The 17,794-nt window shown below is 44.3% G+C and overlaps 1 protein-coding gene across 2 annotated transcripts in view; it reads right to left on the reverse strand.

Annotated features, from left to right (window-relative positions):
* samd12 (sterile alpha motif domain containing 12) overlaps positions 1-17,794 on the reverse strand; it is a 124,947-nt gene that overhangs the window by 86,082 nt on the left and 21,071 nt on the right. For both annotated transcript variants that reach the window (XM_021571816.2, XM_021571815.2), the window contains exon 2: positions 6,990-7,186. In XM_021571816.2, the coding sequence (XP_021427491.2) occupies positions 6,990-7,157 (168 nt within the window). In that variant the 5' untranslated portion in view covers positions 7,158-7,186. The remainder of the gene's footprint in view (positions 1-6,989; positions 7,187-17,794) is intronic.

The raw sequence follows: 17,794 nt of genomic DNA on the forward strand, positions 1-17,794 counted from the left end.
CTCTAAGGCAAGTCATCCAGGTCCTGAGGCAGCAAAGCATCCCCAAACCATCACACTACCACACCATGCTTGACCATTGGTATAAGGTTCTTACTGTGGAACGCAGTGTTTGGTTTTCGCAAAGCATAAATGGGACCTACAGTACCAGTCAAAACATTGGACACCTTCTGATTCCAGGGTTTTTCTTTATTTGGACTATTTTCTACATTGTAGAATAATAGTGAAAACATCAAAACTATGAAATAACAGATCTGGAATCATGTATTAACCTAAACATTTTTTTTTAAATGACAGTTTAGCACACTCTTGGCATTCTCTCAACCAGCTTCAAGAGGTAGTCACCTGGAATGCATTTCAATTAACATGACTGCCTTGTTAAAAGTTCATTTGTGGAATTTCTTTCCTTCTTAATGCATTTGAGCCAATAAGTTGTGTTGTGACAAGGTAGAGGTGGTATACAGGTGATAGCCCTATTTGGTAAAAGACCAAGTCCATATAATGGCAAGAACAGCTCAAATAAGTAAAGAGAAATGACAGTCCGACATTACTTTAAGACATAAAGGTCAGTCAATACGTAACATTTCAAGAACTTCCAAAATTTCTTCAAGTGCTGTCGCAAAAACCATCAAGCGCTATGATGAAACTGGCTCTCATGAGGACTGCCACAGGAAAGGAAGACCCAGAGTTACCTCTGCTGCAGAGGATAAGTTCATTAGAGTTACCAGCCTCAGAAATTGCAGTTTAAATAAATGCTACAGAGTTCAAGTAACAGACACATCTCAACATCAACTGTTCAGAGGAGACTGCGTTAATCAGGCCTCCATGGTTGAATTGCTGCAAAGAAACCCCTACTAAAAAGGACACCAACAAGATGAAGAGACTTGCTTGGGCCAAGAAACACGAGAAATGGACATTAGAACGATGGAAATTCGTCCAAATGTGAGATTTCTGGTTCCAACCGCTGTGCCTTTGTGAGACACAGAGTAGGTGACCACAGCATTCTGCAGCGATACGCCATCCCATCTGGTTTGCGCTTAGTGGGACTAGCTTTTGTTTTTCAACAGGACAATGACTCAAAATACACATCTAAGCAGTGTTAGGGCTATTTGACCAAGGAGAGAGACGGAGCGCTGCATCAGATGACCTCTCCTCCACAATCACCCAACCTCAACCCAATTGAGATGGTTTGGGATGAGTTGGACTACAGAGTGAAGGGAAACAGCATATACCAAGTGCTCAGCATATGTGGGAACTCCTTCAAGACTGTTGGAAAAACATTCCAGGTGAAGATGGTTGAGAGGATGCCAAGAGTGTGCAAAGCTGTCATCAAGGCAAAGGGTGGCTACTTTGAAGAATCTAAAACACATTTTGATTTCAAACTTGTTGGGTTACTCCATGATTCCATGTGTTATTTCATACTTCTGATGTATTCACTTTTATTCTACAATGTAGTAAAATAAAGAAAAACCCTTGAATGAGTAGGTGTCCAAACTTTGGACTGGTACTGTATGTCATCCAAGAGAGAGGGCTTGGCTTTGCTCAATCTACTGCTCAGCAGTGACTGTATATAATGTTCACTGCACAGGGTGAGCTCGCTGGGGTTGGAGGGAACTGCAACAGTTCCTGAATCAATAGCCATCCATGTATTTCATAGTACTGTAATGCAACACAGAGCAGTGTTTCTGGGTGAGGCTGAGTGAGTGAGTGAGTGAGTGAGTGAGTGAGTGAGTGAGTGAGTGAGAGAGACGGAGAAACAAAGGGAAATCATCCACAGAACTTCATGAGACTCTGGGCCAATTAGAGATTTGAGTGACAAGCGCCGGTGTGCAGAGCGAGAAAAAGCCAGCTTTATTTCTAAGTGAGAAATTGAGAATATGTCTGCATGCACAAGCTCGTAAATACACACACACACACACAAAAACAGTCAATCTGTCCTTGGCATAATTTAACACACTACGCAGTTCATGTATTTTACATGTTACCTTAGCAACAGAGCAAGGACAACTTCAAAACACAAACACTTTAAGGATGTCAGTTGCCAAAGCCATGAAAATGAAACCCACAGCAATAGGATACTTAATATTGATACTAAAAGCCTTACCGATGGATAGTTGATTAATTACTTACATTAATTCAAAGTAACACCATTATTACAATAATCTAAAGGCATTCAAGGAGCTCTCGTACTGTAGTGTTAGCATAGCTCCACCACTGTGTAGCCTAGTTAGTACACTACACAGCTCTGGCATTCACAAACATACAGCGCCATCTAGCGAATACATGGGCACACTGCATCATTCCAATACCACACTGCATCATTCCATCATTCCGATACATTTCCTCACTGTTGAGAGGGAATAGCCATTAGTGTCACACTGACTGAGTGGTCATTTGAGACGTCGAGCCCCAGTGTTGTTCTCGCCCCATCTCCTTCGTAGCTCACTTAATTAACTAGTCCAGCATTGCGGCAGGGGTTGCCTGGGCCTGCTGTTTCTCTCCCTTTATTATTTCGCTCTCTCCCAAAGCTCAACGGAAAAGAAAATTAACTAATTATTCCATTACGTTGCGGGGATAAGGCAGGCTAGGCTGTCGCTATGTGGACGGCAGGCCGAGCTGGGAGGGAGAAATGACACGCTATTCTGAGTGAATTAATAACCGCTTTCTTTAAAAGACGCCTCCAGGTTGAGAAATTGGATTTACAAGCAGCGTGAAGACCGACTTCATTGGGCCACATCAAAAGAACGTGCATACACAACGCTGGCTTTTAATTCCCTGACCTCGGAAGTCAATATGGGTCCATAACACAGCAGGGCAATAGGAGTTCATGTGTGTGTAAGACAAAGTAAGATATTGCTTTGGGCATGATATCTGTAGGGTCTCTTGATTTTCCATGATCATATATGCCGTTTAGAAGACGCTGTTATCCAATTTGACATAGTCATGCGTGCATATATTTTATGGGGTGGGTGGTCCCAGGAATCGAACCCATTATCCTGGAGTTGAAGGCACCATGCTCTACAAAGGTCATGCTTTCAGTCGATGCCGTTGCTTAGCCACAGAGTTCCTCTATAGGCAGAACTGCGCCGTACTGTGATGGCTCCGACGTTTTCTTTTCTTATGTGTAGCCTGGCCAGAGCAGTACAGCTTGGCTCGAGTTGGTTTGGCTCAGTAGTGTGAAAAGGGTATCAAAGTCATGAACTCAAATGGCAGATACTGTACAATGCGCATGGTTGAAAATACAGTTTGTGATTAAGACGTGTTGTACTTTATGCTACATGTGAAGAGTTGACTGATTCCCACCGATAAATCCATGATAATCGAAAACTTCAACAAGCATTTCTCAACGGCTGGCCATGCCTTCCTCAGCTACTCGCCCAAGCCTCCCCAGCTTCTCCTTTACCCAAATCCAGATAGCAGATGTTCTGAAAGAGCTGCAAAACCTGGACCCATACAAATCAGCTGGGCTTGACAATCTGGACACTCTATTTCTGAAACTATCTGCCGCCATTGTCGCAAGCCCTATTACCAGCCTGTTCAACCTCTCTTTTGTATCGTCTGAGATCCCCAAGGATTGGATAGCTGCCACAGTCATCCCCCTCTTCAAAGGGGGAGACACCCTGGACCCAAACTGTTACAGACCTATATCCATCCTGCCCTGCCTATCTAAGGTCTTCGAAAGCCAAGTCAACAAACAGATCACTGACCATCTCGATTCCCACCGTACCTTCTCCGCTGTGCAATCTGGTTTCCGAGCCGGTCACGGGTGCACCTCAGCCACGCTCAAGGTACTAAACGATATCATAACCGCCATCGATAAAAGACAGTACTGTGCATCCGTCTTCATCTGTGCATCCGACACCATTCTGTATACTTCTGCCCCTTCCTCGGACACTGTGCTATCTAACCTCCAAATGAGCTTCAATGCCATACAACACTCCTTCCGTGGCCTCCAACTGCTCTTAAATGCTAGTAAAACCAAATGCATACTTTTCAACCGTTCGCTGCCTGCTCCCGCACGCCCGACTAGCATCACCACCCTGGATGGTTCCGACCTAGAATATGTGGACATCTATAAGTACCTAGGTGTCTGGCTAGACTGTAAACTCTCCTTCCAGACTCATATCAAACATATCCAATCTAAAATCAAATCTAGAGTCGGCTTTCTATTTCGCAACAAAGCCTCCTTCACTCACGCCGCCAAACTTAGTAAAACTGACTATCCTACCGATCCTCGACTTCGGCGATGTCATCTACAAAATAGCTTCCAATACTCTACTCAGCAAACTGGATGCAGTTTATCACAGTGCCATCAATTTTGTTACTAAAGCACCTTATACCACCCACCACTGCGACCTGTATGCTCTAGTCGGCTGGCCCTCGCTACATATTCGTCGCCAGACCCACTGGTTCCAGGTCATCTACAAATCCATGCTAGGTAAAGCTCTGCCTTTTCGCAGTTCACTGGTCACGATGGCAACACCCACTCGTAGCACGCGCTCCAGCAGGTGTATCTCACTGATCATCCCTAAAGCAAACACCTCATTTGGCCGCCTTTCCTTCCAGTTCTCTGCTGCCTGTGACTGGAACGAATTGCAAAAAAAAAAAAAAAAAAAAAAAAAAAAAAAAAAAAAAAAAAAAAAAAAAAAAAAAAAAATCGCTGAAGTTGGAAACTTTTATCTCCCTCACCAACTTTAAACATCTGCTATCTGAGCAGCTAACCGATCGCTGCAGCTGTACATAGTCCATTGGTAAATAGCCCACCCAATTTACCTACCTCATCCCCATACTGTTTTTATTTATTTACTTTTCTGCTCTTTTGCACACCAGTATCTCTACCTGCACATGACCATCTGATCATTTATCACTCCAGTGTTAATCTGCTAAATTGTAATTATTCGCCAACCTCCTCATGCCTTTTGCACACAATGTATATAGACTCTTTTTTTTCTACTGTGTTATTGACTTGTTTATTGTTTACTCCATGTGTAACTCTGTGTTGTTGTCTGTTCACACTGCTATGCTTTATCTTGGCCAGGTCACAGTTGTAAATAAGAACTTGTTCTCAACTAGCCTACCTGGTTAAATAAAGGTGAGAAAAAAAAATTAATGAAAAAAAGAAAAATGAAGTACGGTAACATAACGTCCACAGATTTTGTTTCTTTAAAAAAAAAAAAAAAGGCTCAGGAGATGAAGGTTGAGTCATACTTATCCCGGAAGCCAGCCGCATGTGTGGAAACTCCGTTCATGTGACGACTGACGTCAGCCTGCAGGCCCACGGCCCACCACAAGGAGTTGCTAGAGCGTGATGAGCCAAGTAAAGCCCCTCCCCCCCCCTCACCCAGACGATGCTGGGCCAATTGTGTGCCGCCCTATGGGACTCCTGGTCACGGCCAGTTGTGATTGGACCCAGGTCTGTAGTGACGTCTCTAGTACTATGGAGCAGTACCTATCTCTGAATAGGGATCCATGCCGTTATTACATTATTTTCAAATGAACCTACATGGTGGTTCATCACACTCTTATACTGTAGGAACACAGAAGGCCTGTACCACGCAGTGAGACCATAAAAAAACATCCTAGTTGTTCGTAGGCTTGTGCGTTATACCGTTTATCAGGGTATTTGGAAAAAGCCACAGGACGGTTTTTCAATATTTGAACATTTTCAATAAAATGTGAATATTTGTAACTACTTTAAGTTAATACCTGCAGCCAACTTGTGCAATACATTAGGAGATAAAGCAGAGTGCGTTCGTCAGGTCACCTGTCACATTATGAAGCTTATAGTTCCCCAGAACGGTTGAGCCAGTCACGCGCTTGTTAGTAACTCGCACAACGGGAGTGTATAGATTTCTATATCTATAGTGAGTCTCTGTTGTGCGGCGCACGTGAGGTGATGAAGTTACACATGTATGCAATTCACTACTAAAATGTTTGCCGTCAGATATCTTATAATGGCTTTCTGCCAGAAGTCAGAGAGTTCTGGAGGAGTTCTGCACAGCTGACATTTTTTTCCCTATGCTTCCTACTAGTTCTCTCCTCCGTGTGCACATCAGAAAAGCATGCATCACAACTTTGTTCATTTGCACAATTTCTCTCGTTCACTTTTGCTCGTAAATGTCCACACTCATCGGAAATGACATTCGGTAGCTACTAGCTATGCTTGTACAACTTTATGAGCTGGATTTGCCTGTGTTTGTTTTCACTAAATCCCGGGATAAGAGAAGGATGACCATATTAAAATCTGCCCAAGCCTAGTTGTTCCTCTACATTTCAAAGGCGTAGCTACATAGGGCTTCTTGGAGGACATATTGTCTGGGTGAAAGCAGTTCCAGGCAGTCAGCTTGACAGATAATTATCTCTGTCGTTTTTCTTTCTCATCTCCCTTCAGAGACAGAGGCAGAAAAAGGAGGAAATGTCAGATCTGTTGTCTCGACAGGATGCCATTTTTAGAGAGGAAATAAAATAAAATTCCACTGATGACAACCTTTAATCTAAACAAGTCATTCTCAGGAAACATTGAATAAGGGCTGTCAAGGGAGTTCATTTGAAAAGTTGTGTATTTACTTGATTGATCAAGCAATGGTTAGGTGCCAGAAAGTGTAGTAAGTAATTGCTGAATTCAAGATTGTCTGTTAGAATTACAGATCTGAAATTCCTTGAAAATTGGGACGCGTTACTAATATCCCAAAATGCACCTACAAAATTATTACATACCAATGATTATGGTGAGTGGTCACCCCAGCCTGGTACCCATCCTGACATTTGTTAGAGCAGCCTTTCTCAACCCAGTCCTCGGGTCACACCAGCCGTACCATACATTTAATGTGCTCCAACACCATGCACACCTGAAAACTAGTCAACTAATCAGCAAGCGTTTTTTTTTTATATGAACCAGGTGTGCTGGATTTAGGATACGTCAAATATATGTAACGACTAGTGGGTCCCGAGGACTGGGTTGATGAAGACGTCACTGAAGTCCCTGTTCTTACACGTGAGAGTTCTGACTCGGAGACGGAGCGCTGGGGCGGTGAGCGGCGCTGGTACCCGGGGCTCACATCCTGATAGGTGGGGCTGTCGTCGTCCAGCATGGCGCCCTGGTCCAGAGGCTCCTCCTCCAGGTGAGAGGTCACATCGTCCGGGCACATCTGGTGGTCCATCCCATTCTGGGTCAGGTTGCAGTGGACAGCTGCAGGGAGAGATAAGACGGAGGGAGGGGACGAACACAAGGTTAAATACACTATAGGACACCAATGTGTACAGTATAGATGTGTGTACAGTCATGGCCAAAAGTTGAGAATGACACAATTATTAATTTCCACAAAGTTTGCTGCTTCAGTGACTTTAGATATTTTTTGTCAGATGTCACTATGGAATACTGAAGTATAATTACAAGCATTTTGTAAGTGTCAAAGGCTTTTATTGACAATTACATGAAGTTGATGCAAAGAGTCAATATTTGCAGTGTTGACCCTTCTTTTTCAAGACCTCTGCAATCCGCCCTGGCATGCTGTCAATTAACTTCTGGGACACATCCTGACTGATGGCAGCCCATTCTAGTATAATCAATGCTTGGAGTTTATCAGAATTTGCGTGTTTTTGTTTGTCCACCCGCCTCTTGAGGATTGACCACAAGTTCTTAACGGGATTAAGGTCTGGGGAGTTTCCTGGCCATGGATGCAAAATATCAATGTTTTGTTCCCCGGGCCACTTAGTTATCACTTTTGCCTTACGGCAAGGTGCTCCATCATGCTGGAAATGCCATTGTTCGTCACCAAACTGTTCCTGGACGGTTGGGAGAAGTTGCTCTATGAGGATGTGTTGGTACCATTCTTTATTTATGGCTGTGTTCTTAGGCAAAATTGTGAGTGAGCCCACTCCCTTGGCTGGGAAGCACAACAGTAATTATCATGCAGTCACCTTGAGGCATTATCTAAAGGCATAAAATAATTCCACGAGGATTATGGATACAGAAAGCACCTTCTCTTGGTTTGAACAACCCCTTCTTTTGTGACCGATGGTGCGAGATGCTTAATAAATACTCCTTTGATTTAATGGCTCTGACCATACAAGAAGTCAGAACAATTGAGCATGATTAGAGATCAAATGATACAGCTAAATGTTGGATCTAGAAAGCAAGATCACCAATAAAGGACAAAAAAAAGAGAACATTGATCAACGTGGGAAAAAAATGAATGACAAACTTGGAGACAAAGCCAAGCAAGCTATAAAAATAAAAATAAACTACACGAAGCAGAAGGTGCATTTCTGGAGGGATGGCGGAGCAAGCTGGAAGGGTAAACGCCAGCCCAGCCATAATCCTAGTGGCGATCAACCTCCCTTCACATCTGACTCCAGTGACCAATTAAGAGCCGGAGCATCTCCTTTTTTGGAGAATCCCGATGGACGACATCATCGAATAGGCCGTCATCACAACCACCACCCTGCTTTCCAAGCAAGAAATGCTGGAGAGGATAATGCAGGAAGACGACAACACCCGAAGTCCCCCCCCCCACACACACACGGAGCAAGACACGGTAATTAAATTGTGCAACAGGTCTGATACATGTTCATCGGCCCCAGCTAAGGGACTATCATTTGTCCCAACATCACAGGCCAATGACTGATACAGTTATAGACTTTTGAGTGACTGAGCTTTTGAGTGACGCAGTTTGAGTGACTGAGTTTTGGGGTAATGGGGTTGCCCCCTATACACCTGCCAATGTAAATCCATTGAATGAGACTAGTAACCAGACAGGAGCGTGCTAATGCTCTTCCAATTGATAACCTGAATGACAATGAACTTGACTCTCGCTTTGAAGACATAAGGGAAAACGCATTTAGCAAATTACCACCCCAAATAAGTCCCTCTTGAAACCTATTGCTGCCTCGTTGAGAAAGATACATAACACATCTCCTGGCTAAGAAACAAGAATACAAGCTATTCCACAATATGTCCAAAGCAGGAAAAGAATCCCTTATGGAACTCAAGAATGACTCCTGTATGATGATAAAAACATGCCGACAGAGGTGCAATAGTGATGTAAAAAGCTGCAAACTATGACAAGGACATTCTGAGAACGCAATGCTGAAAATTACAAAGACAGAATATGAGTATATGAAAGTTGACAACCCCCTGGTCATGTACACTCTCTCCCCAAATTCACAAGAGCATGACGCCACCTATACCAGGCATGCCCATTGTGAGTAGTAATGGATCTCTGAAAGAGAATATCTCTACCTTTGTAGACCATTTAGTGAAACCCCGGGTGATCGCTCTCCCCACGTATACCAGAGACTATTGATTTGATTTAATCTCCTGAAATATGTGGGCCATTGTGAGTAGTAATGGATCTCTGAAAGAGAATATCTCTACCTTTGTAGACCATTTAGTGAAACCCCGGGTGATCGCTCTCCCCATGTATACCAGAGACTATTGATTTGATTTAATCTCCTGAAATATGTGGGCCATATACCAGAACATTCTATTCTGTGTACTTTTGATGTTACCAGTCTATATACTAAACATCCCCCACCAGGGTGGCCCTAGAGGCCCTCAAGTTCTTCCTCAATGAACGTGCCAATTGTATTGTGGACTTGGTGGAACTGACTTTTTCTTCCAGACCAAAGGGACAGCGACGGGGGGGCACTACACTACGGCTCCTAATTAAAAAGCCTTCAACCAAAAGTAAAAGAAAAAGCAGAATACTCACCAGTGGGAAAGGCATTTAAAAAGGACATTATCAGGCAGCACTGGGACATTATGGATACTGACCCACAACTGAAACCCATCTTCAAAAGGGAATCTTTCGGGATCCACAGGCTCAACACACGGTCTCCTTTGGCCTTAACTTAAAACCGTTTTTATAGTTCCAAAATGTCCAAATGCTTTTTTTGCCCAAATTTAATAGTGTGAGAGATCACACACACACACACACACACACACACACACACACACACACACACACACACACACACACACACACACACACACCTAAAAGTATGTGGACACCTACTCGTCGAACATCTCATTCCGGAATCATGGGCATTAATATGGATTTGGTCTCCCATTTGCTGCTAAAACAGCCTCTACTCTTCTGGGAAGGCTTTCCACTAGATGTTGAAACATTGCTGCAGGGACTTGCTTCCATTCAGCCACTAGAGCATTAGTGAGGTTGGGCACTGATGTTGGGTGATTAGGCCTGGATCGCAGTCGGCGTTCCAATTCATCACAAAGGTTTGACGGAGTTTAGATCAGGACTCTGTGCAGGCCAGTCAAGTTCTTCCACACTGATCGACAGACAATTTCTGTATGGACCTCGCTTTGTGCACGGGGGCATTGTCATGCAGAAACAGGAAAGGGTCTCCTCCAAAGTTGGAAACACAGAATTGTCTAGAATGTCATTGTATGCTGTACCATTGATATGCGTTTCCATCTTTTACACCACTCCAGCCAACGCTTGGCATTGTGCATGGTGAGCTTAGGCTTTTGTGCGGCTGCTCGCCCATGGAAACCAATTTCATGAAGATCCCAACAAACAGTTCTTGTGCTTAAGTTGCTTCCAGAGGCAGTCAAACTCGGTAGTGATTGCTGCAACTGAGGATAGATGATTTTTACACGCTACAGCCCTCATTGGTCCCATTCTGTGAGCTAGTGTGGCCTACCACTTCGCGGTTGAGCCATTGTTGCTCCTAAATGCTTCTACTTTACAAAAACAGCACTTACAGATGACCGGGGCAGCTCTAGCTGGGCAGAAAGTTTACAAACTGACTTGTTGGAAAGGTGGCATCCTATGGCCCTGGCCCATAAGTGTTCTATTGGTCAGAGCCTACAGCGTGGTAGTGGAATGCTCCACTACCGCCAGTGTCACGGTCAACGTTTTGGATGTCAATGAGTTCCCACCCATCTGCTCCCCCTTAGTGTTTGTGTAAGTAACAGAACTCTACTGGATCACTGGGCACCTGACTAATATCAGCCTTATATTCCTTATGTATATTTTTTATAGATTACATTAGGTCATGTCTATGGCCAGGAGTTTTCCATGACCACGTTACGTGACCATGACTATCTCCTAGAACTGGGGTACAGACTGCAGTTTTGTTCCAAGATTGCGTAGCAGGCAGACGTCTTTGTCCTCATCTTGTCCCGTGTACATATCTTTTATATATTTTTTTCTTTGCATATTTGTTATATTTTTCCTAAACCTCAACTTCAAAATACTCTCCTGCAACTTGCCTCACGCAATGTGGTATTGATCTGCTATTTTTGAAAGTATTTTTCTTTACTTTCGAACCAGAATCCCCCAACAGAAGCTAGCCCGCTAACTAGCTACTAGATAGACAGACTTCTTTCATTGCGACGTACCTATAAGGCCCTTCTGCTAGCTTGCTATCCCCGGCCCGCTAGCTGTCTGAATCGCCGTGTCTCCAGCCAGCTTAACTACTCACTGGACCCCTATGATCACCGGGCTACGCATGCCTCTCTCTAATGTCAATATGCCTTGTCCATTGCTGTTCTGGTTAGTGATTGTCTTATTTCACTTGAGCAGAGCCTCCAGCCCTGCTCAATATGCCTTAGCTAACCCTTCAGTTACACCTCCCACACATGCAGTGACATCACCTGGTTAAAATGTTTCTAGAGACAATATCGCTCTCATCGTCACTCTATGCCTAGGTTTACCTCCACTGTATTCACATCCTACCATACCTTTGTCTGTACATTATGCCTTGAATCTATTCTATCGCGCCCAGAAACCTGCTCCTTTTACTCTCTGTTCCAAACATACTAGATGACCAGTTCTTATAGCCTTTAGCCGTACCCTTATCCTACTCCTCCTCTGGTGATGTAGAGCTTAATCCAGGCCCAGCAGTGCCTAGCTTCACTCCCATTCTCCAGGAGCTCTCATTTCTGTAACCGTAAAAGCCTTGGTTTCATGCGTGCTAACATTAGAAGCCTCCTCCCCAAGTTTGTTTTATTCACTGCCTTAGCACACTCTGCCAACCCGGATGTCCTAGCTGTGTCTGAATCCTGGCTTAGGAAGACCACCAAAAAGCCTGAAATTTCCATCCCTAACTATAACATTTTAAGACAAGATAGAACTGCCAAAGGGGGCGGAGTGGCAATCTACTGCTGAGATAGCCTGCAGAGTTCTGTCATACTATCCAGGTCTGTGCCCAAACAATTCGAGCTTCTACTTTTAAAAATCCACCTTTCCAGAAACAAGTCTCTCACCATTGCCGCTTGCTATAGACCACCTTCTGCTCCCAGCTGTGCCCTGGACACCATATGTGAATTGATTGCCCCCCCATCTATCTTCAGCGCTTGTGCTGCTAGGTGACCTAAACTGGGACATGCTTAACACCCCGGCCATCCTACAATCTAAGCTTGATGCCCTCAGTCTCACACAAATTATCAAATTAACCTACCAGGTACAACCCTAAATTCATAAACACGGGCACCCTCATAGATATCATCCTAACCAACTTGCCCTCCAAATACACTTCTGCTGTCTTCAACCAGGATCTCAGCAATCACTGCCTCATTGCCTGCATCCATAATGGGACTGCGGTTAAACGACCACCTCTCATCACTGTCAAACACTCCTTAAAACACTTCAGCGAGCAGGCCTTTCTAACCGACCTGGCCCGGGTATCCTGGAAGGATATTGAACTCTACCCGTCAGTAGAGGATTCCTGGTTATTCTTTAAAAGGGCCTTCCTCACCATCTTAAATAAGCATGCTCCATTCAAAAAAAATGTAGAACCGGGAACAGATATAGCCCTTGGTTCACTCCAGACTTAACTGCCCTCGACCAGCACAAAAACATTGTGGAGTACTGCATTAGCATCAAATAGCCCCCGTGATATGCAACTTTTCAGAGAAGTTAGATACCAATATACACAAATCACCACATTCTTATCGGCAGACTCAACAGCCTTGGTTTCTCAAATGACTGCCTCGCCTGGTTCACCAACTACTTCTCTGATAGAGTTCAGTGTGTCAAATCGGAGGGCCTGTTGTCCGGACCTCTGGCAGTCTCTATGGGGGTGCCTCAGGGTTCAATTCTCGGGCCGACTCTCTTCTCTGTATACATCAATGATGTCGCTCTTGCTGCTGGTGATTCTCTGATCCACCTCTACGCAGATGACACCATTCTGTATACTTCTGGCCCTTCTTTGGACACTTAACTAAACTCCAGAGGAGCTTCAATGCCATACAACTCTCCTTCCGTGGCTTCCAACTGCTCTTAAACGCAAGTGAAACTAAATGCATGCTCTCCAGCATCACTACTCTGGACGGTTCTGACCTAGAATATGTGGACAACTACAAATACCTAGGTGTCCTTGCAGACTGGCAGCTCTGGCGGCATCCTGCAGACTGGCAGCTCCTTGCAGACTGGCAGCTCCGGACAGGCGGGAGACTCCGGCAGCGCTAAACAGGCGGGAGACTCCGGCAGCGCTGGAGAGGAGGAAGGCTCTGGCAGCGCTGGACAGGCGAGGCGCACTGTAGGCCTGATGCGTGGTGCTGGCACTGGTGGTACTGGGCCAAGAACACGCACAGGAAGCCTGGTGCGGGGAGCTGCCACCGGAGGGCTGATGCGTGGAGGTGGTACTGGATAGACCGGACCGTGCAGGCGCACTGGAGCTCTTGAGCACCGAGCCTGCGCAACCTTACCTGGTTGAATACTCCCGGTCGCCCTGCCAGTGCGGCGAGGTGGAATAGCCCGCACTGGGCTATGCAGGCGAACCGGAGACACCGAGCGCAAGGCTGGTGCCATGTAAGCCGGCCCAAGGAGACGCACTGGGGACCAGATGCGTAGAGCCGGCTTCCTGGCACTTGGCTCGATGCTCACTCTAGCCCGGCCAATACGCGGAGCTGGAATGTACCGCACCGGGCTATGCACCCGCACTGGGGACACCGCACTGGGGACACAACTCCCCTGGCTTTGCCCACGGTCCTCTCCCGTCGAGGATTTCTTCCCAAGTCCAGAAGTCCTTATTACGCTGCTCCTGCTGCTGCCCGTCACCACGCCGCTTGGTCCTGTTATGGTGGGTGATTCTGTAACGGTTTTCTTTAGGTGAAGGAGAGGCGGACCAAAATGCAGCGTGGTGGTTATTCATGATACTTTAATAAAGAAAACTATACATGAATAAACTAACAAAAACGTGAGAAAACCTAAACAGCCTATCTGGTGACAACAAACAAAGACAGGAACAATCACCCACGAAACACTCAAAGAATATGGCTGCCTAAATATGGTTCCCAATCAGAGACAACGATAAACACCTGCCTCTGATTGAGAACCACTCCAGACAGCCATAGACTATGCTAGAACACCCTACTAAACCACAAACCCAATACCTAACAAAAACCAAGACAAAACACACCGCATAATTAAACCCATGTCACACCCTGGCCTGACCAAATTAATAAAGAAAACACAAAATACTAAGACCAGGGCGTGACACTGTCAGAGCAGCTCACAGATCATTGCACCTGTACAGAGCCAATCTAACTACCTCATCCCCATACTGTGTTTATTTAGCTCCTTTGCACCCCAGTGCACCCTTGCACATCTATCACTCCAGTGTTTAATTGCTATATCGTAATTACTTCGCCACTATGGCCTATTTTTTATTGCCTTACCTCCCTTATATTACCTCATTTGCACACACTGTATATATACACTTTTTTTTCCTCTACTGTATTATTGACTATGTGTCGAAAAATCAAATTTATACACTGGTCAGCAATGGGTGTGGCTGAAATAGCCAAATCCACCTACTTTTGTGTGATAGATCTATAAAAAAAAATTAAATATTGATCACATTCCTTGTGTATGGTCATATACTTTTATACTGTGAACCTGTTATATATTTGTACCTCCTGTTTCAGGAAGTGATTTCACGGAGTACTGCCCATACATGCATACGACCTTCCACCCACACCTGGGAAAATGGATGCCTGATGAAGACCTGGGAGCATGAGCAGCAGTGTGCAGCGTTTTCCTCCTTCAACTCCAGCACCTGCAAAAAGGTACCTGGATGTGCGCATGTTCTTCAGCTTTTGGAAAGCAGACCACCAGGTTTTGCCTGTGCTTAGCTCTATTTAGTTAATTTTTATCCCCACCAAAAAATACAACTCTAGTCCTTGCCGATGACAAGCATAACCATACTTGAAAATATGAAGAGTGGTACTCAGTGATGTGTTGGATCTGCCCCAAACATAGCGTTTTGTATTAAGGACAAAGTTTTACTTTAGTGCCTTACTGCAAACAGGATGCATGTTTCGGAATATTTTTATTCTGTACAGGCCTCCTTCTTCTCACTCTATCATTTAGATTAGCATTGTGGAGTAACTACAATGTTTTTGAGTCATCCTCAGAGTTTAAAATAGGGAGAAAACTGTTTTAAAGTCACCATTGGCCGCATGGTGAAATCCCTGAGGGGTTTCCTTCCTCTCCGGCAACTGAGTTAGGAAGGACACCTGTATCTTTGTAGTGACTGTGTGTATTGATACACCATCCCAATTGTTATTAATAACTTCAGATAGTCAATGTCAACCTCCCTGGTCTTTGTGGTTGAATCTGTGTTTGAAACTCACTGCTCGACTGAGGGACTTAAAGATAATTGTGTGTGTGTGGGGTACAGAGATGAGGTACAGTTGTCATTCAAAAATCATGCTAAACACTTAGTGTAGTCCATGCAACTTATTACTTAACTTGCCCAGTGCCTTGTGTGCATTGTGATGAAATATTCAATTAACATTTCTAAGCTAAATGATCTGATCAGTTGCATCAGACTCATTGCTTTTTAAGGTTTTTTTTTTTGTTGCCTAGGCCTACTGGTTGTATGAATTTGGGATCTATCGTCCCAGAGTTTGTTTGGGAAAAGCCATTTCTTTCTCGACAGGCTGACCAATAGAATATGTAAACTTTTCTACTATGGGGGTAGTAGATTGACATGGGCCAGTGATTTTGCTATTCTTTACTCATCTTGTTGGCTGAGGCAAAGTAAACGTGTACAGTTATTCTAACACCTTCAAAGTGCGCATCAGAATTCGGTAAGGACAGTAGATCGTTGCATCCGCGACTTGCATGTTCTCTTGGTGCATGTTGTTCTATTAGAATATCACTAGAGGGCAGCAGATAACATCCTTTGGTAGAGTGGCCAACATGATCTTACTTTGAGGACATTCAACATTGAGGTCCAAAGCTTTTTATAACACTGACATTCATTACATAAATCACACATATTGATCAAATGTAGATTGCGGGCACTATTTGAAGTCTAATCAGAAAACAGACAGAAATAGTACTGTCAGGCCTTACCGTGGAATAGTTTTGAAAATCCAAACTTTCCATCACCTCAAAAGGCTTGCAAAATGATCAAAAATAAAAAATGGAACACATAAATATAATGCACGCACTCTTATGCTCAAGGTCAAAGATGAAAACCGTTTCCTTGACTGTAATCTCTAAAAAACACATTCACTCTAATCCAGTCTAACCCCACACTATTTTTGGAGGGTACACAAACTCCACGAGCTGCATAATAATTGGATTATTTTCATAAATTTCCACGACAGGCAAATTTGTGTCGTGGGGAGATATAAAATAAAAAAAGACACGTCCATAAATCTGATGTAAGTCATGTTGGAGCGATGCCAGGTGGGGGAGAGCTGCCAAATCCTGTTCTGGGCCACTGTCAGAGAGATTACAGGAAACCCAACAAGGAAAACATTTTTTTTTTTAAATAAGTGTTTCCTTATAATAGAGTAAGGAGGCAAGACACCCATCTGAACCTGATGCAGTAGCTCTACCACTTCAGTCCACGACAATGTAAAGCAGAGGACACCACAATGGGTTACTGGACAAAGTCTTGCCGGATTTGATTGTGACAATTATAGGCTACAAGACTATACTGAACAGAAATATAAAAACACAACATACAACAATGAAAGATTTTACTGAGTTACAGTTCATAAGGAAATCTGTCAATTTAAAATACATTCAGTAGGCCATTGTCTATGGTTTTCACATGACTGGGAATACAGATATGCATAGGTTTGTCGTCACAGATACATTTTTTTTTTTAGGGGACGTGGATCAGAAAACCAGTCAGATCTGGTGTGACCATTTGCCTCATGTAGCTTGACACATTTCCTTCACATTGTCTTCAATGGCTGTGTGAAGTTGCTGGATATTGGCGGGAACTGGAACACCCTATCGTACCAAACATGGTTAATGTGTGACATTGTCAAGTGAGTGTGCAGGCCATGAAAAAACTGGGACATTTTCAGCTTCCAGGAATGGTGTACAGATCCTCGCGACATGGATCATCATGCTGAAACATGAGGGGATGGTGGCGGATGAATGGCATGACAATGGACCTCAAGATCTCATCACAGTGTCTCTGCATTCAAATTGCAATTGTGTTTGTTGTCCGTAGCCTGCCCATACCATAACCCCCACCGCAACCAATGGGGCACTCTGTTCACAACGTTGGCGTCAGCAAACCGCTCGCCCACACGACGCCATACAAGTGGTATGTGGCCGGTTGGACTTACTGCCAAATTCGCTGGTGGACATTCTTACAGTCAGCATGCCAATCGCATGCTCCCTCCAAACATCTGTGGCATTGTGTTGTGTGACAAAACTGCACATTTTAGAGTGGCCATTTATTGTCCCCAGCACAAGGTGCACCTGTGTAATGACCGTGCCGTTTAATCAGCTTCTTGATATGCCGCACCTGTCAGCTGGATTTATTATCTTGGCAAAGGAGAAATGCTCATCAA

The sequence above is a fragment of the Oncorhynchus mykiss genome, chromosome 18 (assembly GCF_013265735.2).
Source record: "Oncorhynchus mykiss isolate Arlee chromosome 18, USDA_OmykA_1.1, whole genome shotgun sequence".
NCBI classification, from domain to species: Eukaryota; Metazoa; Chordata; class Actinopteri; order Salmoniformes; family Salmonidae; genus Oncorhynchus; species Oncorhynchus mykiss.